Source organism: Mesoplodon densirostris, chromosome 4, assembly GCF_025265405.1.
Source record: "Mesoplodon densirostris isolate mMesDen1 chromosome 4, mMesDen1 primary haplotype, whole genome shotgun sequence".
NCBI classification, from domain to species: domain Eukaryota; kingdom Metazoa; phylum Chordata; class Mammalia; order Artiodactyla; family Ziphiidae; genus Mesoplodon; species Mesoplodon densirostris.
The window spans coordinates 178,113,337-178,141,257 of NC_082664.1; the positions used below are offsets into that span (position 1 = coordinate 178,113,337).

Genomic DNA, 27,921 nt, shown 5'->3' on the forward strand with positions numbered 1-27,921 from the left:
TTCCAGGTCACTTATCCGTTCTTCTGCCTCAGTTATTCTGCTATTGATTCCTTCTAGTGTAGTTTTCATTTCAGTTATTGTATTGCTCATCTCTGTTTGTTTGTTCTTTAATTCTTCTAGGTCTTTGTTAAACATTTCTTGCATCTTCTTGATCTTTGCCTCCATTCTTTTTCTGAGGTCCTGGATCATCTTCAGTATCATTCTGAATTTTTTTCTGGAAGGTTGCCTATCTCCACTTCATTTAGTTGTTTTTCTGGTGTTTTATCTTCTTCCTTCATCTGGTACATAGCCCTCTGCCTTTTCATCTTTTCTATCTTTCTGTGAATGTAGTTGTTCCACAGGCTGCAGGATTGTAGTTCTTCTTGCTTCTGCTGTCTGCCCTCTGGTGGATGAGGCTATCTCGTCAAACCACTTGTCTTCTAATCCTTGTCTTAATGTCTGCTCTAAAAGAACCCAACCTAAGATACAATAATTCTTGTTAAAAATGTTTTTTAAAAAATGGACTCAAATGGGGCTTCTTTGGTGGTACAGTGGTTGAGAATCTGCCTGCTAATGCAGGGGACACGGGTTCGAGCCCTGGTCTGGGAGGATCCCACATGCTGTGGAGCAACTGGGCCCGTGAGCTACAACTACTGGGCCTGCGCGTCTGGAGCCTGTGCTCCACAACAAGAGAGGCCGCGATAGTGAGAGGCCTGTGCACCGCAATGAAGAGTGGCCCCCGCCTGCCACAACTAGAGAAAGCCCTCGCACAGAAACGAAGACCCAACACAGCAAAAATAAATTTATTAATTAATAAACTCCTACCCCCAACATCTTCAAAAAAAAAAAATGGACTCAAATGGCTTCAGGATTAAAATCACAGTCAAAATTCAAGCAACCTAAGTGTCCATCAACTGATGAACGGATAAAGAAGAAGTGGTATATGTATATATATGTGTGTGTGTGTGTGTGTGTGTGTATACACACACACACACACACACAATGGGATATTACTTTGCCATAAAAAAGAATGAAATATTGCCATTTGCAGCAACGTGGATGGACCTAGAGATTATCATACTGAGTGAAGTCAGACAGAGAAAGACGAATATTACATGATCTCACTTAGATATGGAATCTAAAAAATAATACAAATGAATTTATGTATTGAGGCAAATCAGAAACAGGCTCATAGACATAGAAAACAAATGTGTCATTACCAAAGGGGAAAGGGATGGAGGAGGAATAAATTAGGAGCGTGGGATTAACAGATACACACCATTATACATAAAATAAACTACAAGGATATACTGTATAGCACAGGGAACTACATTCAACATCTTGTAATAATCTATATTGGAAAAGAATCAGAAAAAGCATATATATATATATATATATATATATATATATATATATATATCCATTTAATTGAGTCACTTTGCTGTACACCTGAAGCTAACAATATTGTAAATCAACTATACTTCAATTTAAAAAGTTCTTTAAAAACTCTCTTGTTTATAGATACAAAATCAGATTCAGATCATAGGCTCAAGACTGGACTCCAAAGCTCCATATTTTAAAAGATGTGCATGCTAATGTTTAGTAAGTCAAATGAAGGTCATCTGAGGAGCTCTGTGAGATTAAGGAAGACTGTTAAGTAAAGGGTTACAACTTGACCATCTATGATTCATGGAATAAAATATTCTTTTCCAGGGGTTCAAATCTTTGAAACCAGAAGTCAAAGTTTCTAAGTCTACCAATTTTTAAAATCACATCAGAATTTCAAGTTTTGCAAAGATTTTCACATTTATTTTTTTTCTGTTACATTCGTCTCTCCCAGCACATCAGTGCGTTTTTGCTATGTCAGAGGAAAAAGAGCTACTGATTTGAAGAAACATGAACTCTGTTCTTCCTCTATAACCCTGGACTTAATTATTTAGACAAGTATAACACAGGTGGCACTTGGCCTGATCCGTATCTATTGACATGAGACACGGACAGGAAAGTTCCATTATGAAACTGATTCAAGGGAATCATGTGCTTTGTTTTTGTCTCCAAATAAGGTGAAATGTTTGTATCTTGAGATTAGACACTTTATAAATAACAGAAGAATTGTAAGAATTGACTCTTTGGAAATGGCCAAGAAAATGAGACTATAAACTCCTCTAGGGCAGGAATCTTTCCTCAGGTTTGCATATCACAAAGATTTTATGGAGTGGTAGGGGTTGAAATAATGAAGAAAGAAATAATCTTTGCATCCACAGCACCAGACACAGTGCCAGAGACAGGGCAGGGACTTTATAAATACCTGTGAACTAGGAGGATAAGTAATCATGAGATAATATATTAAAGAAGAGAGAGATGAGGAAAATGAAACAGTTTTTAAGATAGGCTAATGTTAACTACAATCAAGTTCTGCTGAATTTTGGCATGTGCACTTGAAGGTGTTGGGAGAGAAACACATACACACACAGAGGCTCCAGATTCAGAAGCTGCATCATGATCAGACTGTCATTACAGAGAAGTTGAGAGCCACGCTCCTGGTGGTCGAGAGCAGCACGCCTTTTTCTTTGGGAACTCTTGATTCCTAGGCCTCAGGGTGGGAATTTTCCTACTCTGGAAAAATCAAATAACTGGCAAAACAGGCCATATTTCCTTTTTTCATGAGAATGTGGCCACAGTTATTCAGAGGCCAAGAAAACAGTTATCTACCACCAAAAGTATGTTTGTCTTTTGAGACACCACCTTGGTATTGTGCCTGCTGGAAAAGGCCAGAAGCATTTATGCTCAGGACCTTAAAGTTATCAGATTTCTCCAGGGGAGGAGAATGGATCTGCTGGTTTGTATTTCTAGCCAATTTGTCCTTCCAGAATATGCGATTTCTTTTGATAAGTGCTATGTGATTTCCATATATATATATATGCTGTTATGTTCCATATATATACATACATATATTTGAGTACATAGATGTATATACACATATGTATCTCTCTATATACACACATATGTATATATGTGTGCATATATATACACATACATATACACACACACACGATTTTTAAAAATCTTGCATAATTCTGCCATGCTTAGGAATTTCTCCCCCCACCCCTGCCTCGGGACTTTTACTGTATTCTTTTTATTTTTATTTTATTGGTGTATAGTTAGTTGATTTACAATGTTGTGTTAGTTTCAAGTGTACAGCAAAGTGATTCAGTTATACATATATTCATTCTTTTTTAGATTTTTTTTCTCATATAGGTTATCACAGAATATTGAGTAGAGTTCCCTGTGCTATACAGCAGGTCCTTGTTGGCTCTTTATCTTAAATACAGTAGTGTGTGTATTTTCACATCAAGGAATTTCAATGATAATCTGATGACAAATTTTGGTGCTAATATTTGGATTCATAACTGAACTTTTTCCCTCACTTTGAGACAACAGGTCTTATACCTTTATCTGATGTTTACTTTCCTTTCTTACAGAAACTTCTTAAAAGCACATTCTGAAAACAAGCAAACAAAAACTTTGCCTTTCTTTATACAAAGACATTTAGCCTTTTAATTTTTCCCTTGAAGAAACATTTGGCCACTAAAATTGGTTCTTTCCCCTTAATCAAAAACTGTTCTAAAAATGCTGGAGTCCTTTGTTATCACCTCACATTGCCTGAGAAACATAGTTTATTTTCCTTTTGGCTTTTGATGGAACTGAGTACTTTTAAGGATACAAAAAGGGGACATTAGCATGAATGCAGGATCAGTTGGCAAGAAAAAATAACCCTAAAAAATGTGAGGTCATAGGAGATGTATTACACCTCTGTTTTGTATTTTATTTCACTAAAACCGTTGTTTTTAAACGAGGAAGAAGTAAAGAGCCAAGTCTCTAAAGTGGTACTTGGACTATAGGGTCTGATTTCATTAATCTCTGAAAGAAATTTTAGAGTTGGAAGAAGTTCAGTGTGAAAACATCAGCTTTGTTCTGAGTGTGGATTTGAGGTCTGGGCCTACGTAGGCAGGGGGGCAGAAAGGAGAGAATGGAAACTTCATGGAAGGGGGCAGATGGGAGGGGAAGACAACAGGAAGAGTAATGACAGGGTTAGATGAAAGAGTCTGCCAGAGGCGTTTCATGGGGGGAAGCCTCCACGGTCACCCAAGCACTGGCATTTCATAAGCTGTGAGCCTTCTTACCTGCTACCTTCTTTCTTCCTACTTCTTACTCTCTTATCTTCTTAAGAAATATACGAGTGCTGCTCTCTTGCTCAAAATGCTATCAAACGCCTTTTAAATTTTGGAGTTAAAAGACATTTACCATTTCAGAATAATTCTGGACAGTGAGATATGCTATAAAGAGCTTCCAAATAAATGAGAAACATGGGAATGTGAAACTAAGAGTTGTATGAAAAAATAATGATGACTCAAGGGCCTCCCCGGTGGCGCTGTGGTTAAGAATCCGCCTGCTAATGCAGGGGACACGGGTTCGTGCCCCGGTCCTGGGAAGATCCCACATGCTGCAGAGCAACTCAGCCCGTGCGGCAGAACTACTGAGCCTGCGCTCTAGAGCCCACGAGCCACAACTACTGAGCCTGGGTTCCACAACTACTGAAGCCCATGCGCCTAGAGCCCATGCTCCACAACAAGAGGAGCCACCACAATGAGAAGCCCGTGCACCAAAACGAAGAGCAAACCCCGCTCGCCACAACTAGAGAAAGCCTGCGTGCAGCAATGAAGACCCAATGCAGCCAAAAATAAATAAATTTATATTTACAAAAAAGATAATGATGACTCAAAAGGAAAGCGCCCCCTTCAACATGACCCCCGAAATGTAGAAATCACAAAGGAATTTTAAGATTGAATCTTCTTTTTAAAAACTGAAGCAAGTTCAAAAGAGAAGTGAAAGAAACAGGAGAAGATGTTTACAATGCAGACCTCTGATCAAATGGGAATATTTTTCAATGCTTTCAAAAATGTCTGGCACCTATGAAAACATAAATGTTAATTATTATTATTAACCCTATTTTATGACAGACTCACACAAATTAATAAAACTATAAATAGTCCAATAAAAAGGTAAAGTTTAGTATTAGGCAGAGAGAAGAGAACCAAGAACTCATACGCTCTGTTTGAGGGAATATAAATCGGCACAATTTTCTTAGAAGGTGCTTTTTTGGTATGTAGGACAATGCAAACCTTTGGCCCAGAATTTGCACTTCTAGGAATTTATCCTGAGGCTATACTGGACAGCTGTGCAGAGATGTATCAAACAAAAGCTAACCTTCTAAATATTTTAAGTATATGCATTTCATTGCTACAACAATCCCATGTGGTGGATACCTTAATTATCCCCATTTTAAAATGGGGAAAATGAGGTTCTGAAAAATTAAATATAGTAAGTGGCAAGGCCAAATTCTGGCTGTTACCTGTTTTTGTCCCAGTGCTTCCCAGGAGCATAACTACAGGCTACCTTTTAAAAAATCTTAAAATTCAAGTGTATTTTACATACAGTAAATTTCATCCTTAAAAAGTATCCTAATATGTGGAATCTACAAAAAGAGTACAAATGAACTTACCTACAAAACAGAAATAGAGTTACAGATGTAGGAAACAAACTTATGGCTGCCAGGGGGTAAGTGGGGGAGGGATAAGTTGGGAGATTGGGATTAACATATACCTGCTACTGTATATAAAACAGATAACTAATAAGGACCTACAGTATAGCACAAGGAACTCTACTCAATACTCTGTAGTGACCTATATGGGAACAGAGACTAAAAAAGAGTGGATATATGTATATGTATAACTGAGTCACTTTGCTGTACGGCAGAAACCAACACAATATTGTAAATCAACTATACTCCAATAAAAATTTTTTAAGAAGTATCCTATTCTCAGAGCTTTGATAAATTCATCTGGTTGTGTAACTACCAACACAACCAAGATATAGAACAACTCCATCATCCCAGAATGTCCCCCATGCACTTTCTAGTCAAGCCCGCTCCCACCCCTAGACCCCTGCATCCTCTAATCTGTTTTCCAGAATGCCTCATAGATGGAGGCATACAGTATGTAGCCTTTTTTTTGGTTTACCTTGTTTGGCCTTTTCTCTTTATTTTTTATTTTTTTAAATTTATTTTATTGGAGTGTAGTTGATTTACAATGTTGTGTTAATTTCTCCTGTAGAGCAAAGTGACTCAGTTATACATATATTCATATTCTTTTCCATTATGGTTTACCACAGAATATTGAATGTAGTTCCCTGTGCTCTACAGTAGGACCTTGTTGTTTATCCATCCTGTATATACTAGTTGCATCTGCTAATCCAAAACTCCCAATCCCCTCCTCCCCCACACCTCCCCAGCCACCACAAGTCTGTTCTCTGTGTCTGTGAGTCTGTTTCTGTTTCATGGATAAGTTCATTTGTGTCACATTTTAGATTCCACATATAAGTGACATCATATGGTATCTGTCTTTCTCTGACTTACTTCCCTTAGTATGATAATCTCTAGGTCCATCCATGTTGCTGCAAATGGCATTATTTCATTCTTTTTTATGGCTGAGTAGTATTCCATTGTATATATGTACCACATCTTCTTTACCATTCATCTGTCAATGGACATTTTGGTTGTTTCCACATCTTAGCTATTGTAAATAGTGCTGCAGTGAACACTGGGGTGCACGTATCTTTTTGAATGATAGTTTTTCCCGATTATGTGCCCTGGAGAGGGATTGCTGGATCCTATGGCAACCCTATTTTTAGTTTTTTTGAGGAACCTCCATACTGTTTTCCATAATGGCTGCACCAATAGTATGTACCCTTTTGGATCTGGCTTCTTCCACTGAGCTTAGTGCATTTGAGATTCATCCATGACCTTGCATGTGTCAGCAGTTCATTCCTTTTTAATGCTGAGTCGTACCCCACTGTGCAGACGGCTCATGGTTTGTTTATCCATCCCTGGCTAAGGGGAGCTTGTGTTGTTTCCGGTTTTTGGAAAGTCACTATAAACATTTGTATACAGGTTTTTGTACCTATAGGCCGATTTTGATTTGTAAATTCTTTCTCATTGAATCTCCGTAATCTCTTTGAAGCCCTCTTTTAAATGCAGTGTTCTATTTCAAGTGGAAAATTCCTGAATAGAGGGTAGAAATTTAGGAGTTCTAACTTCCAGTTTACTTTGCCACTGGCTTCCTAATGACTCTGGACAAGTCGCTCTTGGTTGCCAAATCTCTGGTGAAGCCTTCAAGGTTCTCCAGATGAGAAAGCCAAGAGCTCAGTAGAACTGGTTGGGGTCACATGACTGTACTTTCTCAGCTCTGATTTACAATCCAGGACTGTGCTTTGCCTCTTGAGTCAGCTGGGCTCCTGCAGAATTTGTGTCTTGTCTTGCCTCCTTTATGGGACAGTTTCTGGCATTCTCGCTGGCTTAACCAGACCTGGACATCACACTGGCCCACCTCCATGACTCAGCTCCCTGAGCTCAACATCCATAGACTTCTGGCTCCTGTCTTGGCATTGCTCATGCTCACAGCCCACAGCATCTCCTCCAGACACTCCTCATCACTGTCCCAGCTCCATCTCTGCTAAGCCCCTTCCCACAGCATTTTAAAGATGAACCGAGGGTTGGCAAGTATAGCTGTTTACCTAGACCCACCCAGGGTCTGCTCACTTTCATAAAAGGATGATTTTAAGAGAAACAACAGGATTAAAGATAACGTGTAAAATGATGGGGTTAAAGATGCTGTGTCAATATGGTAATGCTGACTTGTAAGTGGGTTACGAAATTGGCTTAAGAGTTTGGCACTGGAAAAACAGCTCATGTCTGTGGGAAGCAGGCATTTAGATAAGTCTCCTTGAATTTGGTAAGTGTGTTTATCTAAAAATAGACAGAGGCTGCCTTTCCTCCTTGCTTTTTTATTGCAACATGTAAAATATTACTGAGAGGAGGGTTATGAGTTGAGGAAGAAAATGTTTGAAAAAAAAATGCATGATCTTATCCCAGAAAGTAATAATCCTAACAGTCTGTCTGAAATGCTTCCAAATGAACTCTGAAGGAAAACATTTATGAGTTGGATTGTGGTATTAGGTTGCAACATTCTAATTTACTGAGACTTTATTTTCTTTTTTAAAAAAATCCCACAAAAAATAAGAGTGAACTATCAAATGATAAGTCTGCCTTATGAAAATTGTTTTCTATGTGTTATTAGCATCCTGTGGACGTAAGCATCACCCCTTTCCCCCTACCATTGCTTGATGCTTCGCTAGTTGCATTTCATGTCACTGGATCAAAGGCATTTCACTTTATCCTTGTTGTGGCCACACTTACAATATGTGTGCTGTCCAGTCAGTTGCTAAAAGTCTTGGAGAAAAGTTTGTTTCTTTTCAACCAATCTCATTTATAAGTGGCTGACTACTGGGAATGATTTCACAGTCTCCAAAAGAGTCTGGTATTGAGGCCAAAAAGTCGGCCTGTGTATACCAGTGCTGAATCAAATCTCGGAGACAGAGTTTTGGGTGAAGTAGAAAAGAATAGCTTTATTGCTTTGACAGGCAAAGGGGGACACAGTAGGCTAGTGCCCCTCAAAACTGTGTGTCCCAATCCAGGGGGATTTGGTGAGGAGTTTTATAGCAGTCATTCAAGGGTGGGGTTGCTAATAAGGATCAGGGCCTGAATTCCTTTAATCTGGCCTCAGGTGGTCTTCTGGTGAGCTTCTGTGATTCTCAAGGTTATCAAACTGTGACCTTCTCTCTGGAACATCTTCCATTTGTTGGGGGTTTTAGTTCTGTGGAAGAGCTCAAAGATATTGTCATGTGTATCCCTTGAGGCGGAACCAGGACCCTGCCCCAAGGCTGCACTATTGTTTCTTGACTGCTCCTCCCTTGTCTCTGCATTCCCTCCCTTCACTGACAAACAATTGTTTGAACCTGCCCTTTGGAACTCAGGGAAGGTCATGGAGGCTGAAGTATATTCCCTACAAACAAGAAACAGGGACACCTAAAGGCTTCTGTGCCCAGGAGCCCCACAGGGTCGTGCTCAGTTTCAGTATCCCACAAGACACTACTCCCACATCCATCCTGATAGGGAAAATCCTATGATTAAAACCTTGAGGGACTTTAAAACTTTGCTAAGCAATATGGACTGAATTGTATCCCCCCATCCCCCCAAATTTGATGTAGAAGTCTTAACCTCTGGTACCTCAGAATGTGACTCTATTTAGAGAAATGGTCTTTAAAGAGGTAAGGTAAATGAGGTCATTAGGGTGGGACCTAATTTCATCTGGCTGGTGTCCTGTAAGAAGAGGAGATTTGGACACAGACACACACAGAAGGAAGACCATGTGCAGACACAGAAAGAAGATGGCCATCTACAAGCCAAGGAGAGAGGCCTCGGAAGAAACCAACCCTGCCCACATCTTGAACTTGAACTGGTAGTCTCCAGTTGTGTGAGGAGATACATTTCTGTTGTTTGGGCCACCCAGTGTGTGGTACTTTGTTATGGCAGCACTGGAAAACTGATACAGTAAGATACAAATTTATAGAGTTGAAAGGGAGGGAGCAGAGGAAGAAAAGAAGGTGTGGGCAGTGGTTCCCTATCCTGGGGACCCTCATTCAGCAACTTGTGATTGAACACCCACGTGAGCCAAGTCCTGTCCCAGCTGCCAAGGACTCAACAGTGAGCAAACCAGCACATTCCCTGCCCTCGAGCACTGATAGCCTATCAGTCAACTCTCCAAGAGGGCTTGTTAAAGATGCAGGCCAGCACCCACTGGATCAGAGTCCCTGGGTGCGACCTACTTTCCCTGCATCATTTATATCTGATGGGAATAAGTATATTAGATCCTTCTCTGCTGCACATTTGAGAAGAGGAAGTAGTATAAGCTTCCGCAGCTGGTATAGAGGAGCTGTCAGGGACAGAAAGAAAAGGAAGCTGGAGATGAGAGGGGCTGAGCATCCCCCCAGATGAGCTTCACCTGCATCACAATTTAGCCTGAAGGCGGGCCAGACCCCACGCTTTCTGTTGTACCCTCACGCACTTATGAATTTCTATTAGGGCTGGTAGGTTTGTTTTTTTTTTTTTTTTTTTTTTTTTTTTTTTTTTTTTTTGCTGTACGCGGGCCTCTCACTGTTGTGGCCTCTCCCGTTGCGGAGCACAGCCTCTGGACACACAGGCTCAGCGGCCATGCCTCACAAGCCCAGCCACTCCGCGGCATGTGGGATCTTCCCGGACCGGGACACGAACCTGTGTCCCCTGCATCAGCAGGTGGACTCTCAATCACTGTGCCATCAGGGAAGCCCAGGGCTGGTAGTTTTTAGGAAACTGGCTATTACTAATATCATCTCAGGAAAATGCCAGCAAGAAAATATAAGATGATGGCCATACATAGAAAGAAGGGTGTCACATGAACAGTGTTTGCTAATAAGAAGTACTGAAGAGGATTTTGCTGCTGGGTTAGTTATTCTGAAAATCTCTCCCCCTTGATTCTTAGGAAGCTCTACGCATGTTACCTGAGTCATCGCCTTAAGGCATAGGGCTAGGTCTGGTGCAAAGCATTAGAGCATCTGGATCTCATCATTTGAGTTTCTTTCAGGTCCCTCTCACCTCCATCTAGTGGGTGAGGTTAAGAAATAACATATATTGACTCCTTAGGGTTCTTCACAGTTTGCAAATCGCCTTCATAACAATCCTGAGCAGTGGGAAGCTAAGGTTCAGAGATGTAAGTGGTATATCCAAGATTACAGAGCTGAAAATGATGGGTGAAGAAACGAGAATATGGGCCCCCTGACTCCCAGTTTGGTGCTGTTTCTATCAAGCTGGCTACTGGTTCTCTTAGTCTAGCAGTTTGGCATTTAAATGCCCAGTGAATACAGAACAAAGGTCAAGGGTTCTGCTTGTCAAGAATGAGTGCACCACCTTGAGTGGAGCCTCCCGTGATCCAAGGAGAGGAAGTCCAGGTTTATTTAAAAGAGCCTCATCGTCTCAACTTACATGTCTATTCTTTTTAAAAAATTTATTTTATTGATGTGTAGTTGATTTACAATGTTGTATTAATTTCTACTGTACAAAGTGATTCAGTTATATATATATATATATATATATATATATATATATATATATATATATATATATATACATTCTTTTCCATTACAGTTTATCACAGGATATTGAATACAGTTCCCTGTGCTATACAGTAGGACCTTGTTGTTTATCCATCCTCTATATACTAGCTTGCATCTGCTCATCCCAAACTCCCAGTCCATCACTTCCCCACTCCCCACCCACTTGGCAGCCACAAGTCTGTTCTCTATGTCTGTGTTTCTGTTTCTGTTTCATAGACAAGTTCATTTGTGTTGTATTTTAGATTCCACATATAAGTGATACCATACGATACTTGTCTTTCTCTTTCTGTCCAGGTCTATTCTTATTCTACACAAGAATAAGATAATTTGTTGGACTTAAGTAGAGTTCGAAGATAGTGGCCAGGTAAAGAAAGGAGGGAAAGAGTTCGTATGCCAAGGTGTGTGGCTGTGAGGAAATTGGTTTATTCATTCATTTATTCTTACTCATTCATTCAACAAGCATTTACTAGCCACCTCCAGTGCCAGCCGCTGCTTGGGACACTAGAGTTCCATAATGAGCAAAATTAAATCCATTGCTTGCCCTCAACTAATAAAGTGTCCAGTCTCGAGGGGTGAAAGATGCATTTATCAAATAACCGCAAAAAAATGTGTCATTTCAATCTGAGAGAAGTGTTTTTAGAGGAAGGACAACAGTCAGGAAAGGCTTCCTGAGGAAGTGACATTTGAACTGGGCTCCTAAGTGGGAAGCGAACTCCCAGGAAGATGTCCAGGGTGTGCAAAGACAGAAGGGATGCTTCAAGCAAATTACACTCAACTTTTAAATCGTATATTCATCAATTAAAAATGACTTATATGAAGAACACGCCCCGGGAGCTCAGAAGTAAAGGAGAGGTTCTAAGTACAGGGGAACTAACTCCCACTCACCAGCGCCCACCCACCCATAAAAGGAGCCATGGCCATCAGAGAGTTTTTATTAACTATACACTTACAAGTAAGATCAAGGATAAATGATATCCTGTCATATTTACTGGTGCCTTGGGTTTCAGAAAGAAGCCAGCTTCTACAATTGAATGTTTGGAAGGTAGTTAGTCCAGATTTAAACTGTCAGACTTATGGTTTCTGGCCTAGCATGTAAAAAGCTTGGAAGTCGCCCCTCCATCCGAGCCAGTAGAGAGCTGAACACACTGAAAAATCAACCACTCTTCTTAGATCCACACGAGCGGTGAGATCCCAGGGCAATCTGTTGCCTCCACATTGGAGAGACGGACAGGCAGACGCAGAGACTCACAGCTTCTCAGAGCAGCAACCTCCACGGGAACCAGAGTGGGGCAGGGAAACCCGGACTCTACTAGTGAATTGCAGGAGGCTCAGTGTGGACAACTCTGAAAGTTAAACTCCTCCAGGGATCCAGTCATGAGGCGTGTGGGTAGGGGTATACTTTCGTTAGTTTTTTCCCCTGGATCTCTACCAGGTTCTCCCAGGGAACATCAAAGAACAATTTCCTAGTGCTTCTGGCAAGGGGAGGGGAGAGGAAACCAACTCGAAACACACCAGAGCACTCATTCATCTTCACAAGGTCTACCCTCAGGAGAAGCTAGTCATCCAGAGCCTGCCTGACCTGCTGGGATAGGAAAAAGAGTCTAACCTGGGGGAAGGGAAATGCCCAACCTCAACCCACTCTAGCCATCCCATCTCAACAAAGAAGCACGTGTGGCCACAGTCCAGAAGCACAGGCTCGCTAAAAGACTGAGACCTAATCACACCCCATGAAACACTCCTCCCCTCCCAATTCCACACCAACATCTACTGCCATAGTAGCTAAAGGCCTATTTACAGCAGTTCCTTTTACCCAGTATATCATGCCCAGCTATCAAAAAAAAAAAAAAAGACAAAACATACTAACAAGCAATGTACATAGTTGGAAGAGACAGAGAAAGCATCAGAACCAGATTAAGACATGGCACATGGGAATGATCAGACCGGGAACGTAAAACAACCATGATTAATATGCTAAGGCCTCTACTGGATAAAGCATGTAAGAATAGAAGCATGGAAGAAAGGGAGGTCAATGTAAGAGGAGAGATGGAAATCCTAAGAAAGAACCAACAAAGGAATGATAGAGACAAACAGTATTGTAACAGAAATGAAGAACTGTCTTTGATAGTTTATTAGTAAACTGGATAAGACTGAGGAAAGCATCTCTGAGCTTGAGGATATCTCAACAGAAACCTCTAAAACTGTCAAGCAAAGAGACAAAAAGACTGGAAAAAAAAAGGAATGGAATATTCAAGAATTGTGGGACAACTACAAAAGGTATCATGTATGTGTCATGGGAATACCAGAAGAGGAAGAAAGACAGAAACAGAAGAAATATTTGAAACAGTAATGACTGAGAATTTCCCCAAATTCATGTCAGTCACCAAACACAGATCTAGGAAGCTCAGAGAACATCAAGAAAGATAAATGCCCCCCAGAACTACACATTGGCATATCACTTTCAAACTACAAAAAAATCTAACATAAAGAAAAAACTCCTGAAAGAAGCCAGAGCAAGAAAGCATCTTATCTATAGAGGAGCAAAGATAAAAATTACATGTGACTTCTCCCCAGAAACCATGCAAGCAAGAAGAGAGTAGAGTGAAATATTTAAAGTGTTGAGAGAAAAAAGACCCACCAACCTAGAATTCTTTACCCTATAAAATTATTCTTCAAAATCGAAGGAGAAACAAACACTTTCTCAAACAAAAATTTAGGAACTTATTGACAACAGGCCTGCCTTGCAAGAAATGTTAAAAAGAAGTTCTTTAGAGAGAAGGAAAATGATATAGGTCAGAAACTCAGATCTACCTAAAGAGAGAAAGAGTACTTAGGAAGGAAAAAGTGAGGGTAAAGTTAAAACTTCTTTTCTTTCTTTTTTTTTTTTTTTTTTTTTGCGGTACGCGGGCCTCTCACTGCTGTGGCCTCTCCCGTTGCGGAGCACAGGCTCCGGACGTGCAGGCTCAGCGGCCATGGCTCACGGGCCCAGCCACTCCGCGGCACGTGGGATCTTCCCAGACCGGGGCACGAACCCGTGTCCCCTGCATCGGCAGGTGGACTCTCAACCACTGCGCCACCAGGGAAGCCCTAAAACTTTTATTGTCCTTAATCTAACATGTAAGAGTTAGATGGGATCTCTTGAGAAGTGTGTACAGTGGCCCCCAAACTGTCTGCCTGAAAGATGAGAGGCTGGAAGCTTACCCAACAGTTCTCATCCCTCAAACAGCAGTTGAAGGTGGCCCTGAGGCTCTTTATCCCCAGACACCTCCAGGCTGCACTGGTATCACTGCTACACTCACCTGGTTCAGTGCATTATTCTTACCTAGGACACTTTAATGGCTTTTAACCTCAAGTTTCTTTTCTATTACAACTCATTCTAGCCATTGCTAAAGACTGAAGTACTTAAAGTGTCATTTTGCAATATAAGACATACTATCTTTTTCTGTTAGTTTCCTAATAAAGTACCAATTATTTGACATGCTATTCAAGGCCCTTTATTATCTGGCCCAAGTCTTACTTTTGTTGACTCTCTCCATTTATGCTCCCATCACTTTGGACCAAATCACTTCCAAAATTGCCTTTTCTTATTTTTAAGTTTTCGCTCATGCTCTGTTCCTCTTCTGGAATGCCTTCTCCATATCACCACTTAACAGTCATACCTATATCTTAAAACTCTGCTTAACCAATACGTCCCCCATGAAGCTTTGAACACTTTAGCCGGAAGTACTTTCTCTTTTAAACTCATTCATTATAGTATTTTAACCTTCTTAAAACTCTTCTCACATGCTATCTTGTATTAGTTAATTGTTTCATACTTTGTCTCCATGATTGCATTGTTTCTTAAGGGCACGGATTATGTCAAAATAGTATAAATGTGTCATTTATAACTAATATCTAATGATTGCCACTAGGTGCTATTCACAATGCTGACTGCTTTATATATATTTTCTAACTTAACATCCACAGCACCTCTTTATTATTTACTTATCTAATTTTTATTGGAGTATAGTTGATTTACAATGTTGTGTTCGTTTCTGCTGTACAGCAAAGTGAATCAGCTATACGAACACATATATCCCCAATTTTTTGGGTTTCCTTCCCAATTTAGGTCACCAAAGAACATTCAGTAGAGTTCCCTGTGCTATACAGTAGGTTCTCATTAGTTCTCTATTTTTCACGTGGCAGTGCAACACCCCTTTAAAGGGGGAACTATTAACGAGCAGTTATAGTTATATATATAACATATATATATGTTATATCCATTTTACCAATGACGACTAGAGCTTGAGGAAGTTCAGTTACTTGTCAGGGTTACACAGTCAGCCAGTATCACAGCTAGAATTTAAACTCAGGCACATGAGAGCAGGATCTTTGTTTAATTCAGTCAAAACCTAAAAGAGCGCCAGGCACATGAAAGACACCCGATACGTATCTGTTGAGTAAGTTAATAAATTGTATTTCCAAAGCAGTCTTCTTGAATATCATATAACCAGTAAATATTCTACTATTATCATCTTTAAAAAATGGAGAAAATTGGTAGTTGTTCTCAACATTAGCTGAATAATACTAATGTTGCCCAAATACCTGTTGTTGACAAGTAAAATGCGAAAATGCTAACTTACAAAATATAGGTTGAAAAATAAAAATTAATTTGTTGATTTCAAGTAATAAACATGGTTTGAAATGTAATATAGTGTATGGGAATATGGCAATCTATAGAATTCAGTGCTTTACAAGTCTTACCTTGACAACCTAGCAGCCATGAGTGCACCTAGTATCCAGATCTTCGTTTCTAAATACAATCCTTCAATAAGAGGAACTAGAGCCCTTTGAAGAATGGTTGATTCCAGGGCTGGGGCAGGGCAGATACAAACTGAGCTTGCAGTATCTTGTGGTGTCAGAAAGTAAGGAATATGCTCATAAAAGGATAGGGAATGGTGAAAAAACACAGGAACCAAATGGCAGGAATTCCCAATGGCCAAATGTAGGACAATTTAAGCAACAAAGATAAATAAATACAGTAATGGATTATAGCCCATAAAATAAAACATACACAAGTCCACAAAGACATAAAAAATAGAATAAATAAATAGGTAGACGAGACATCTTTTTCTTATTTTAGAACTGAAATTAATAAGTGTAGAAGGAATGTTGGAAATAGAAAATCACAATGACACAGTAATAACGGTTGTAGGCGAGAATCACCAGTGGGTGCTAAGATTAGTGGGCAAAAGTATGGTGAGAAATAGGATATTTACATAGTGTCGTGGTATCTCTCCAAAGGTAATTATTATGCAAAGGGGAAAGGAGTAACTTTACAGTGGGGAACCTGGCTCATAGACATCACTGCAAGCAAGTGATCAGAGTGTAAAAGGACAACAGACATCATCTTCTGCTGTGATACACTGGGAAGGGCATAACATTTGTGTGGTACTTTCGCCAAAAACACATAACTTCAATCTAATCATGAACAAACATCAGGCAAACCTAAATTCAGAGACATTCTTCAAAATGTCTCGCCGTAGTCTTCAAAAGTGTCAAATGGTGACAGCACAGAAGGATCAAGTGGTCGCAGATTGGAGGAGACTGAGGAGATATGACAGCCCAATGCAGTGTGGGATCCTGGGTGGGATTCTGGACTAGAAAAAGAGCACTAGTGGAACAAATGGGGAGATTCTATTAGAATTTCTAATAGGTCTATAGATTAGTCAATAGCCAATTTACTATGGCTATACAAGATGTCAATATTAAGAGAGACTGGGTGAAGGGTTTACAGGACCCTCTGTACTAACTTTTCAACTTCTCTGTCAGTTAAAAATTATTTTCAAGAAAAAGTTACGGAGAAATCTTTGTATGGTTTTATTAAATCCTGTTTCTTTTTCAAAGATGGAGCCTTAATAACCTACCCAATATTACAGAGAAATCTGGGAGGCAGTAAGTCTAGATCTTGGATTATAGAATCAGAGTTCAGAGTTTTAAAAGCCCCTTGGAGAAGCATTCCGTACATCCACATCACTTTCAGGTGAGGAAAGCAAGGCCCAGGGAGGCTGAGTTACTAAAGTTTTGGTTCTAGAACTCAAGTCTTTAATCTATCCATTCATTTTTACTTCTACTTTACAACATTGCTGGATTCAAGTCCAAGAACTCTTTCAGTTGATTTAATTAATTCAATTTAATCTAACTTCATAAGGTATTTTTACAAGAAATGTAATATTCTAATGTCTGATGTGTTTATAATGAAATTATGAAAATCTTGCTCAAGAAGAACAATGTTTTGCTTTTCATAAAACCTTGAGTAGCGGTCTGAGAAGTAAAAATAAACTTTGACTGTAAGATTTGAACTTAGTTCAACTAAACTTCAAATCAGTTTCAAGGAGCTCAGGGTTTGATTAAAATGCATTATTCCCTTTGGTTAAAGCCACCCTTTGATTTCTTCTTGCGTGTAGGTTCTCTCTTGCTTGTCGGTTCTCTCTTGCTTGGCTGTTTGCTTATACACACACGTACACACACACACAGTACATTCATTACAACATGATAGATCACTTTATGTCATTTGGTATAATTGTCTGAGATGGCTTCATGATATAATCACTGCCTATTAGGGGCCATAGCAAGACAATGGTAGTCTTGGCATTCAGCCCATGTTTTCCTCCAGTTTTTATTGCCTGTTAAGATTTCTATTCCTCAACAAAACCTGCACTTACCCCCTTCCACCCTGCAATGTCTGGGCTATGCATTTAACAGATGGCCTTGTTATACAATCAACTTTAATGGGATTAGACTGGATCATTGCATTTTAGAGATTCTTCCTTATCACAGCTGTTTCTTCTCTGAAATGCTATCACTCAAATAATGTATGCAAGGTACTCTTCTGGTCAACCCTAGTTTTCCAGAAAGCACTGACACAGAAACCTGAACACATCTGTATTTTTTTCTTTTAGAAAAAGAGAATTTGGGTGCCAGAAATGAAAGTACTTATGACTGCTATTTATGTATGTGTGTGACGACAATACTTATTGGAAAAAGTCTAAAAAACTACTGAGTGGTTAAGCTAGATGTTAGGAAAATTTATTTCCAAATTTATTTCAAATTTATTCCAAATTTATTTCCAAATATTATTTCTAGGGTAGAACCTCTGTGTCTCTAGAGCTGAAACTCCCCGTGTTGGTCCATTAAATTCTACTTTTCTCGGGTATGCGGGACCAAACTTCCAGAGTCATCTTCACCGTCACTGCTCCCCACTCCTACCTCCTCCACGTTCCATTAGAGCCAGTCATTACCAAGCGTTGCCTATTTCCTATTTACATGATTTCCTCAGTTCCTTCCTCTTAGCTGCCATCGTCATCACCCTAGTTTGGCCCCAGTTGATACGAAATGAAATATCCTTAAATGGCTACGGGGCTGAGGGAAAAGAGTATTTTCCATCTTTGGTACCCAGTAGATCACAGTAGTGAGATACGGGAGAAGTCCCTTATGCCTCCTCTCCCACTTAGGGGCAGAAGTAGGATGGGCTGAGTGGTGGAATTACATCATAGCAGGGCAGCAACCTCATCATATGAGCAGAAACTTCTAGTGAGGGTCCAGAAACAGGAATCTGATGAGTGGTTCTCAACCTGGCAGAGTCCCAGTAGTTATGTTCTTATTCTCATATTCCTATTTGTCAGGGGCAGGGGAAGCAAAGGTAGTAGTGTAAATTAAGATTGTGGACCATGGACCTTGAATAAGCAAAAGAAAATAATATCAACTAGGGTAATAATATCAACTAAGAAAAAGAATACCTCCAAAATAGAGTCTTGTTTTAAGACTTGACTGAAGAGCTACCATTTATTAAACTGTGCTCTATACAATCTCATATTAAACACCTCACCTCATTTCATATTATATAAACAATCTCATTTCATCTTTATACCAACATATTATTATTTGAATTTACTGATAAGGAAATTGCAGTTCAGAAAGGTTAAGGAATTGTCTCACTCTTATACAGCTAGAAAGCAGTGGAGTCAAGTTTTAAACCTGCGCCGTCCAACTCCAGAATCCTAGAATGCAATTTTTCAACATCTTACGTGGCCCAGCATGTCTGGAAAGTAAAGTAGCTTTGATTCTGTTTATGTTAGTCAAACAGGTTTTCTTTCCTATTCTAAGCCATTTTACAACATTTTGTAAAAATCCTCTAGTACACACAGTCCAGTGAAGTCAGTATTATTTGCCCCATAATACCAGATAAGGAATTGGAAGCTCAGAGAAATCAATTAACTTGTCCACTGACAGCTTATCAGTGACAGATGGGGATCTGCACCCGGGCAGTCTGATTTCCTTTCCCCTTCACAGCCACTCTGCCAACTTTAATATGGTTATATTGATATTGGTTTGATGTTTCCCAAAAAGAAGTAGAGTGTCATCCAGATTTACCCTATATACTCTCCTGCTGTGTGTGTACACACACATACACACACACACATACATATAAGTGTGAGTGTACATATGTACATAGGAGAGAGATTCAGAAATACTATTCCAAGGAATATGAACTATATTTATCTTCTATGCAGTGGCTGGCATGCTTTGGATTCTTCATGCTCAGGAGTAACACTGGCTATAATTGCAATATAATTTTTTTTTTGCTAAGACAAGAAGACTAAGTGTCTGGTCCTGCCCAAATACAGAACATCTTTAACTTGCAGAACAGATCATGTGACAAAGGGTAAATGTCCATCAAACCACCTTTTTTTTTTTTGCGGTACGCGGGCCTCTCACTGTTGTGGCCTCTCCCATTGCGGAGCACAGGCTCCGGATGCGCAGGCTCAGCGGCCATGGCTCACGGGCCCAGACGCTCCGCGGCATATGGGATCCTCCAGGACCGGGGCACGAACCCGTATCCCCTGCATCGGCAGGCGGACTCTCAACCACTGCGCCACCAGGGAGGCCCCCATCAAACCACCTTTGCATGTCTGTGCTTTTGATTATTTTCAAGGTACTAAGTGATCTGATTTCTAGTCAGTCTGGGGGAATGAAACAGCTGTAATTCACAATTAATATATATGTCAAACATCACGGTCGATCTTAGTCTTTCTCCCTGTGAAAGGCAGCGGGCTTGTGTCAAGAACAGGTAAAGAGTACATGCTGCTCTCTAACGAATGGGGCAATGTGTGTGCCCCACCATTATCACAGGTAGCTTTCACAGCATCCTGCCCAGAAATGGGTCAGTGGCAGGCAGTGTGGACCAGAGGAAGCACCTAAAATGAGGGAAAATTGTTCACCTCAGGAATGGGAAAAACAACCCCATCAAAAGCCATCACTTTGGATAAGCACACTTTTTCAAGTGTGTTCCACTCCATAACAACTCCGAGTGGTTTGATGCATTTCAGTTCAGAATTTCATATCTGTTACTGGCTTTTGCGTTTGTTTTACCCTGAATTCTGCAGGTGACCAGGTAGATAAAGTGACAAGGTTTGAAATTTTGTTTCTATTCTATTTAGAATGGAGGACCTGGAACAGGGCCACTGAGAGCCCACACCATTCCTGTGTGTGAATTTAAAGGTGCATCTGCTCATCCCAAGGGAAGGAAACCACCTGGTAAGCTAACCTGCCCCCTACCTGCCCCTGGTGGGACACAACCTGTACATCATTGGCTGCAGCCCGGGTCACGAAATTAGCTCCGGTTCTGGAAGTATGTCACGGGCTATGCAGGTACCTGTACATGGAGCTTACAGAGACTGTGCATTTTCCTCAGCTAATTCATTTAATTAGGGCCAAATAATTACAAAATTTCTGAAGTCCAACAATTTTTTTTCATGATATACTTTTAAAATTTACAAGCATAATGCTCAGCAACCATGCTTGAATTTTTTCAAGCGTTACATTATTATATTCCAAAATAAGTCTTGCATTTAAAGACAAACATTACAATGCTCATACTTTGTTATAATTCTCTGTCTTTCTCACCTAGAATATTAACTCTGGGAAGGCAGTGACTGTGTCTACCTTGTCACAGCACAGTGTCTAGCACATAGTAAATACTACTACATATTTTTTAAATGAAGGAAGGAATTTCTTATTTTTCTTTTAGACCTTGAAACTAAAGGGACAAATATAAAATTTCTGATGAGCAGTTTAAAAATCATTTTTATTCCTTCATTTAAAAATAAAATTTTTTCTTTTAAAGTACTTTCTTCACTTCTTGCTACAATGCTTATTTCCTAGGGCCATTTTGTTTTGTTTGATAGGGGAGTCATAATGGGTATCTCTTGGGATACCTGCACAATCCACAAGTCTACTCCGACTTTCTTTGGAAAACGTCACTCACCCTTTGCGTTGGAGCCTATGAGCTTTCCTTCCCCAGGACTTAGGACTGAGATAAATTATATACAGTCTCTTTGTGAGCGAGTACAACTGCAACGTGCACGTGCTGGCACTGAAACAGCACCGTGTGCTCAGAGAAATACAGTCTGCTGGGAGAGAAAAGCAGATGCGTAGAGAGAGAGACCAGAAAAAGAACGTCCTGACAGTCTTAGATCCCAGTCAGTCCCTTCCAAGGTCTGGCAAAATCCCTGTCCTTAGGTTCCCTTGAGTTACTTCTGTAGCCTTAATGTAAATAGCTCCTTTTATGGCTTAAGCCAGGTTAAGTGGGTCAATTCCTAACAAATGTGATAATATATTTTAAATGAAAAGGAAGTGAGGCATTGTTTTCAATGCAAAGATAACTTCCAGGAAATGTAGAGCAGTGCAAGAAAAATTGAATAGCTTCAATGGGGCTTCCTTAACATCACCAGATGAGGCAAAAGCAGGTGGTATGCCCTAGCATCACCACACGGAGGCAATCTGGAGAAAAGAACTTCAGGTTGGTTTGACGGCCGGGTGAAGAATAAATGAAATGCCAGAGCTCAGCTAATAGGTTCTTGCCAAAAGAGAACTTGGCACATCTGTCTGCTGTGAGCATGGGAACCAGGCAAAAGGACTCTAGGGCAGTGTTTCTCAAAGTAGGGTCCTGGGTAAAAATACAAATCCCTGAACCCCATTCCAAACCTGGGAAATCAAAATATCTGAGGGGGTGCCATGCATTCAGCCTTTATTAATAGGCACAGTGGGCAACTGGTATGCACACTGTCTCGGAGCTTTCTACTCAGGATGTGGTGTAAAGACCAGCAGGGATGGTGTCACCAGGGAACTTCCTGGAGATGAGGGGTCTTTCCCACCCACCTGACCTACAGAATCATGATGTGCATTTGAACAAGATGACCAGGTGATCGAGATGTTCATTAAAGTGGGGGAAACCTTGCTCGAGATCATTAGTTCCCTGCTTGGTTGTACACTGGAACGACCCAGGTAACTGAAACACATTACTGTGGTCTGAGTTTTACCCCCCAGAGAGTCTGAATTAATTGGTCTGGAGGGTGACCTGAGCATAAGCACTTTTAAAAGTTCCCCTAAATGATTCTAATGTGTAGCCAAGATTGAGAACCATTGCTGAACAGGGATGACTAGATACATCCTAAAAGAAGCCATTCAATTTGTTGAATGGATTTTGAAACTCATGGACGGGACCATAGTCTGAAGACAGATTTCTTTTGATTTGAAGGAGCAGGACCCCAGAGGGAAAGAAAATTGTATTTCTTTTTAAGTTCCAGAAGGAGCTGGTTTGGAAAATCATAAGAGAGACCACAGAGGAGGAGAACTCAGAGTTTACAAAATGAACTATGGAGTCTAGAAAGAATGCCACCCAATAACCTTTGGGGGAAAAGAGGGCTTTTGCTACTTCTTAAGAAAAACCCAAGAAGACTGCAACCCTCCTAGGTGCTGGAGTAACAGATGCCTAGGTGGAAAATTAGCAACGGCTAAAGGAATAATCTAGGATAAACATAAAGGCAATCTCAGAGACCTGAAGACCCCAACCTGAGAGTCCCAACCATGGCACAGAAGCATTTGCTGAGAGTGAACCAGAAGAGGCCAAAATAGGACAAGGAGGACCCAGGACACATGGAACTTTTGAGCAGTGGCCATTACGCAGACCATTGGATTAATCACCGAAGCTTGAGCAATATGTCAAAGACCATGAGAGACTGAGCTATCCTTCAGCCAGAGGCCAACAAGTACAGATGACGTGCTTGGTTCAGGCACCCCTTTCTCCGTCCCTGGACAAAAGACACCCCCTTTGCTACTCCATTCCTTGGGAGAGTTGCTGCAGAGGGAGGAAAGAGGGAGTCTTGAATCCAAATGAATACTTACCCAAGTGACATTAAATCTGAATCTAGAAGTGACTGCAAGATTGAGGTTTTCCACCATAGGAGAAATGGAGGCTTGAGAGCTAAATGGGATTCGCTTATAGAAAAATGAGGAAAGTTCCATGTCTAATTCCTGAATCATGCCTGCAAATTTCAAATCTGCTACACTAGCTAGTAGGATCTAGTCACCTGCCCATAAGGCAGTTTTCCTCGCATTAAGTCCCTGGGCCTTGGTATCAAGATAAAAAGGCTTCTTTGAATGGCACTCTTTTTGCAAGAAAATGAGGATGAGGGGAAATGTTACACGATCATGAAGCACAAGATACCTATATCTGAGAGGCAGAACTGGGACCAGAACTCAGGTCTACTGTCTAAGATGTACTGATGAACTCTGAAAGCCTCAAGGCTATCTTGAGGTTAAGAAATCAACTAAGTTGGTCCTGTCTTAGTTAAGAGCATTTACTTTACAGACAGATGGATACACTGCATTAACATCATTCATTACTGTAAAGTGAATCAGCCTCAGTGGATAAAGTTACTGACTAGTAACTTTACTAGTTACTAGAATGGGCTCAAATGACCATTTTCTGATTGTTAAGAAGGGATGAAAAAGATGTAGTTAAGAGATGACCAATTACTGACATTGTACTTACTTCCTCCGTTCTCTGTCTCACTCCTTTACTCCCCTCCCTGGAGGGAATATTCTTTGAGAGAAAAGTTGTTTCATGTTTCTCTCCTTCCTGGCCCTTATTTAGAAGACTTCAAAGGAAATCACTAGACTTGACTATGTGATTGATACATCCTATATTTCCCTCACCTTGTGGAAGGCATGGCCATTCTCTGTCAGTTCCCTGGTACTAAGGGAAGACTATGAAGGGCATAAGGAATAGCAATAACTTTCTAAAATAACTGTTTCTCAGGACTTCCCTGGTGGCACAGTGGTTGGGAATCCATCTGCCAATGCAGGGGACGCGGGTTCGATCCCTGGTCCGGGAAGATCCCACATGCCACGGAGCAACTAAGCCCGTGTGCCACAACTACTGAGCCCACGTGCCACAACTACTGAAGCCCACATGCCTAGAGCCTGTGCTCTGCAACAAGAGAAGCCACCGCAATGAGAAGCCCTCACACCACAACGAAGAGTAGCCCCTGCTCGCCTCAACTAGAGAAAGCCCGTGCAGCAACGAAGACCCAACGCAGCCAAATATTAAAAAAATAAATTTAAAAAGTAAAATAAAATAACTGTTTCTCTAAAATTGTGACCCAGGAATTGAATTTCATTAATCATCCTGACATAGTTTGGGAAGAAACCACATAGGGGATCTAATTTTTGGATTACTTAAAAGTGAATATATTATGTATGAGACTCCCCTCCCCAAAAGAAAACCTAACCAATCATTGATGAGGCTAGTATAATATAACCTAAGAAAATGAATTTCACTAGATGCTCTTGCAGTTGCCACCAGGAGGACCCATTCATATACAATAGAATTCTAAATCCGCTTTGAGCCCACTACCACGTCTATGTTAGTGCCATTGAAAATTCCTGGCAAATTTATAAGAATATGTTGCAGTATCATTTTTGCCTAATCCTGGAGGGGAAGAGAAAGTCAAAGGATTGAAATTAGTGATGTATATTTAGGCAGTCAGCTTATTGGAAAGCTGCCCCAAGCCAGCAAATGCTCTACATATGGAAAATACTCAATTAGGGGAGGGGTGATGGAAAGAGACAAGGTCTCAATAAATGGTTGAAGCTGTCAGTGAACTATTAATGATTTCTAACTATTTCTTGAAACCATCTTAAAATAACCAACGTAAAAGGGAACATTGAACCACAAAACCAAGAAGTCTAATGTTGTCTGCTAACAACCCCGATTATTGAAACAATCCTTTAAGACAAATCTATATTTTCATACAGCATACATAAAACATGATTTATCTCACTGGGCTGTATGGATCTCCACTGAATCCTCACTGTGAATTAAGCAATCAAGAATTGGTAATGATCTGTATCACGAACCAGTTCTTTTTGCTTTGCTTTAAAAGTCATTCTATCTTCGGAAAACCCCCAAACGTGGCTGGAAAATATTTATGTTCCAAAACCATGAGCTTATGACAGAAATGCTGAGGTGCCTAAGTCAATTCACAGGAGCTGTGAGCTCAACAGGGAATTATGGGGTTAAAATTAATTGCTCTGAAGTTATCTGATGCAGGCTGTCCTTGTCAGTGAAGACCAGATTACTGAGGAGTTTCAAATAACAAACTTTTGTTGCAAGTTGGTAAGTTTTATGTCCAATGCAGTTTTTTAAAAGCCATCTTGCTTTTTTAACTTCGTCTCTTGACAGAAAAAGGAGTGTTTGTTTTGTCTGTCTTCAGAGTCTCATGAAAGTGGCTTTGGAATGGTACCCGTGTGATGGGCAAGCTTGGCCTTAACCTGTACAAGAGAACTGCTTAAACACGATGCATCGTCCAGAGAATAGCTCTTTCTAGGAAGCAGACTCTGTTGTAGGAAAAGAAAGAAGAACTTACCTGGGTAATCATTCTTGTCTATGTCAGAATCTCCTCTTAAAGTAAAGCCGAATCCAGATGGGACAGCCTGTGAGGCCCACACTCCTTGCAGAATTTGGGAAGCCTTGGCGTTTAAGCCATTCTTGTTACCATTGTAAATGAGCACTTTGCCTCTTTGGTCCTTGCCTGCAAAGGGCGCACCGATGGCAATGTCTACAAACAGAGACACACAATTTTTAAATAAAGGAGAGTATTTTAGAAAGAGAATTAAGTACAGTCGAAGAGCAGTACCAAACAGCCCAAAGGGCTTCTTAAGTTTTCCATGAAACTCTGTAGTACTGCAACAAGAGGAAATTATTTGTTGTCTTTCATCCATCCAAGAAATATTTATCGAGTGCCTATTATGTGTTGGGCACAGTGGGTTCAATGGCGAACCAGACACTGCTTTTCAAAAGTTTATATTCTAGGGCCTCCCTGGTGGCGCAAGTGGTTGAGAGTCCGCCTGCCGATGCAGGGGATACGGGTTCGTGCCCCGGTCTGGGAGGATCCCATATGCCGCGGAGCGGCTGGGCCCGTGAGCCATGGCCGCTGAGCCTGCACGTCCGGAGCCTGCGCGTCCGGAGCCTGTGCTCCGCAACGGGGGAGGCCACAGCGGTGAGAGGCCCGCATACCGCAAAAAAAAAAAAAAAAAAAAAAAAAAAAAAGTTTATATTCTAGTGCAGGGAATAGACAATTTGAATAAAGAAATAATCAAGAACAGATAGAAAGTGACAAATGCTATGCAGAGAATCTTAAAAATATTGATGTGATGGAGAATGATTGGATTGTTATTTTAGATGAAGTGGTCAGACAAGGTGTCTCTAAGGCTGATCTTGAAACTGAAATCTGGGGACAAGATGGAACTGACCATGTGGAATCAGAAGGAAGAGCATTCCAGGCAGAAGGAATGACTGTGCAAAGGCCCAAGGATGCAAGGAGCTTGGCCCACCTGAAGAGCAGCCAGAAGGTAGACCAGATGAGGCACCTTTGCAGAGTACTTAAGAGTTTCTTGTTAAAAGAAATAAACAACCTCTTTCACAAATATTATATCCTTGAATGATTACATCATCCCATGATGTAGGCAAGACCTGTTTCATAGTTGAGGACCCTGGGAAACCGAGAGAGAACCCTATCGCCTGTCTCCCTATTAAACATAGCAGTGAATGAAAACTACCTTGCACATATTGTGTTCACCAGGATTGCTCTAAACAGTACACCTGACTACTTAGGTTTACATGAAAAAGAGCACCAATAACACAGTAACATAACAGCCCAAGCTGCGGAGGATGGTATGTGTCCTCATTTTGTCATTCATCCATTTGTATTTGTTCCTAAGTCTGATAAGACTGAATGAATTGTAAACTGATCTTCACTACATAACAAGGATCATAAATCCACTTTCATTAAACAGGTAAGGATAAACTGTCAAAAAACTCAGATCGTTGTGGAAAATAAAGATATTGTCATACGGTAGATGGAAAGGGGTACTTTCTTCACATCCTCTGAGTCAGTGAATTTATATCTGTCCCCTGGTTACATCTCATTTTGGCATCATTTTAAGGACACCAAGGCTCAGAGAGGCAAAACCCCTCTTAGGTTGTTAGAAATGTTTCTCTTAGCTCTTAAAAGTATCATTAAGGGTTTGAGAGAAAAGACCAATAGAAGAGATGATGAAAAAGATGACTACATAGGTAATTTAGCATTATTTATTTCATTTGGTACTCAGGAATAGGGCAGTTTTTGAAAGCAACAAATCAGTTAAAGATGAACTTGTCTCTTTTTTTTTTTTTTTTTTTTTTTTTTTGCGGTACGCGGGCCTCTCACTGTTGTGGCCTCTCCCGTTGTGGAGCACAGCCTCCGGATGCACAGGCTCAGCGGCCATGGCTTACGGGCCCAGCCGCTCTGCGGCATGTGGGATCTTCCTGGACCGGGGCACAAACCCGCATCCCCTGCATCGGCAGGCGGACTCTCAATCACTGCGCCACCAGGGAAGCCCAAACTTGTCTCTTTTTAAAAAGTTTCCCTGGAACCATGAGCTTTTAGTATGCATTTATGTCTTATGGTACTTTAA

The 27,921-nt window shown here is 40.6% G+C and overlaps 1 protein-coding gene across 2 annotated transcripts in view; it reads right to left on the bottom strand.

Annotated features, from left to right (window-relative positions):
* Positions 1-27,921, bottom strand: part of ITGA8 (integrin subunit alpha 8) — a 195,684-nt gene that overhangs the window by 100,548 nt on the left and 67,215 nt on the right. For both annotated transcript variants that reach the window (XM_060097784.1, XM_060097785.1), the window contains exon 13: positions 25,833-26,024. In XM_060097784.1, coding sequence (XP_059953767.1) covers positions 25,833-26,024 — 192 coding nt within the window. The remainder of the gene's footprint in view (positions 1-25,832; positions 26,025-27,921) is intronic.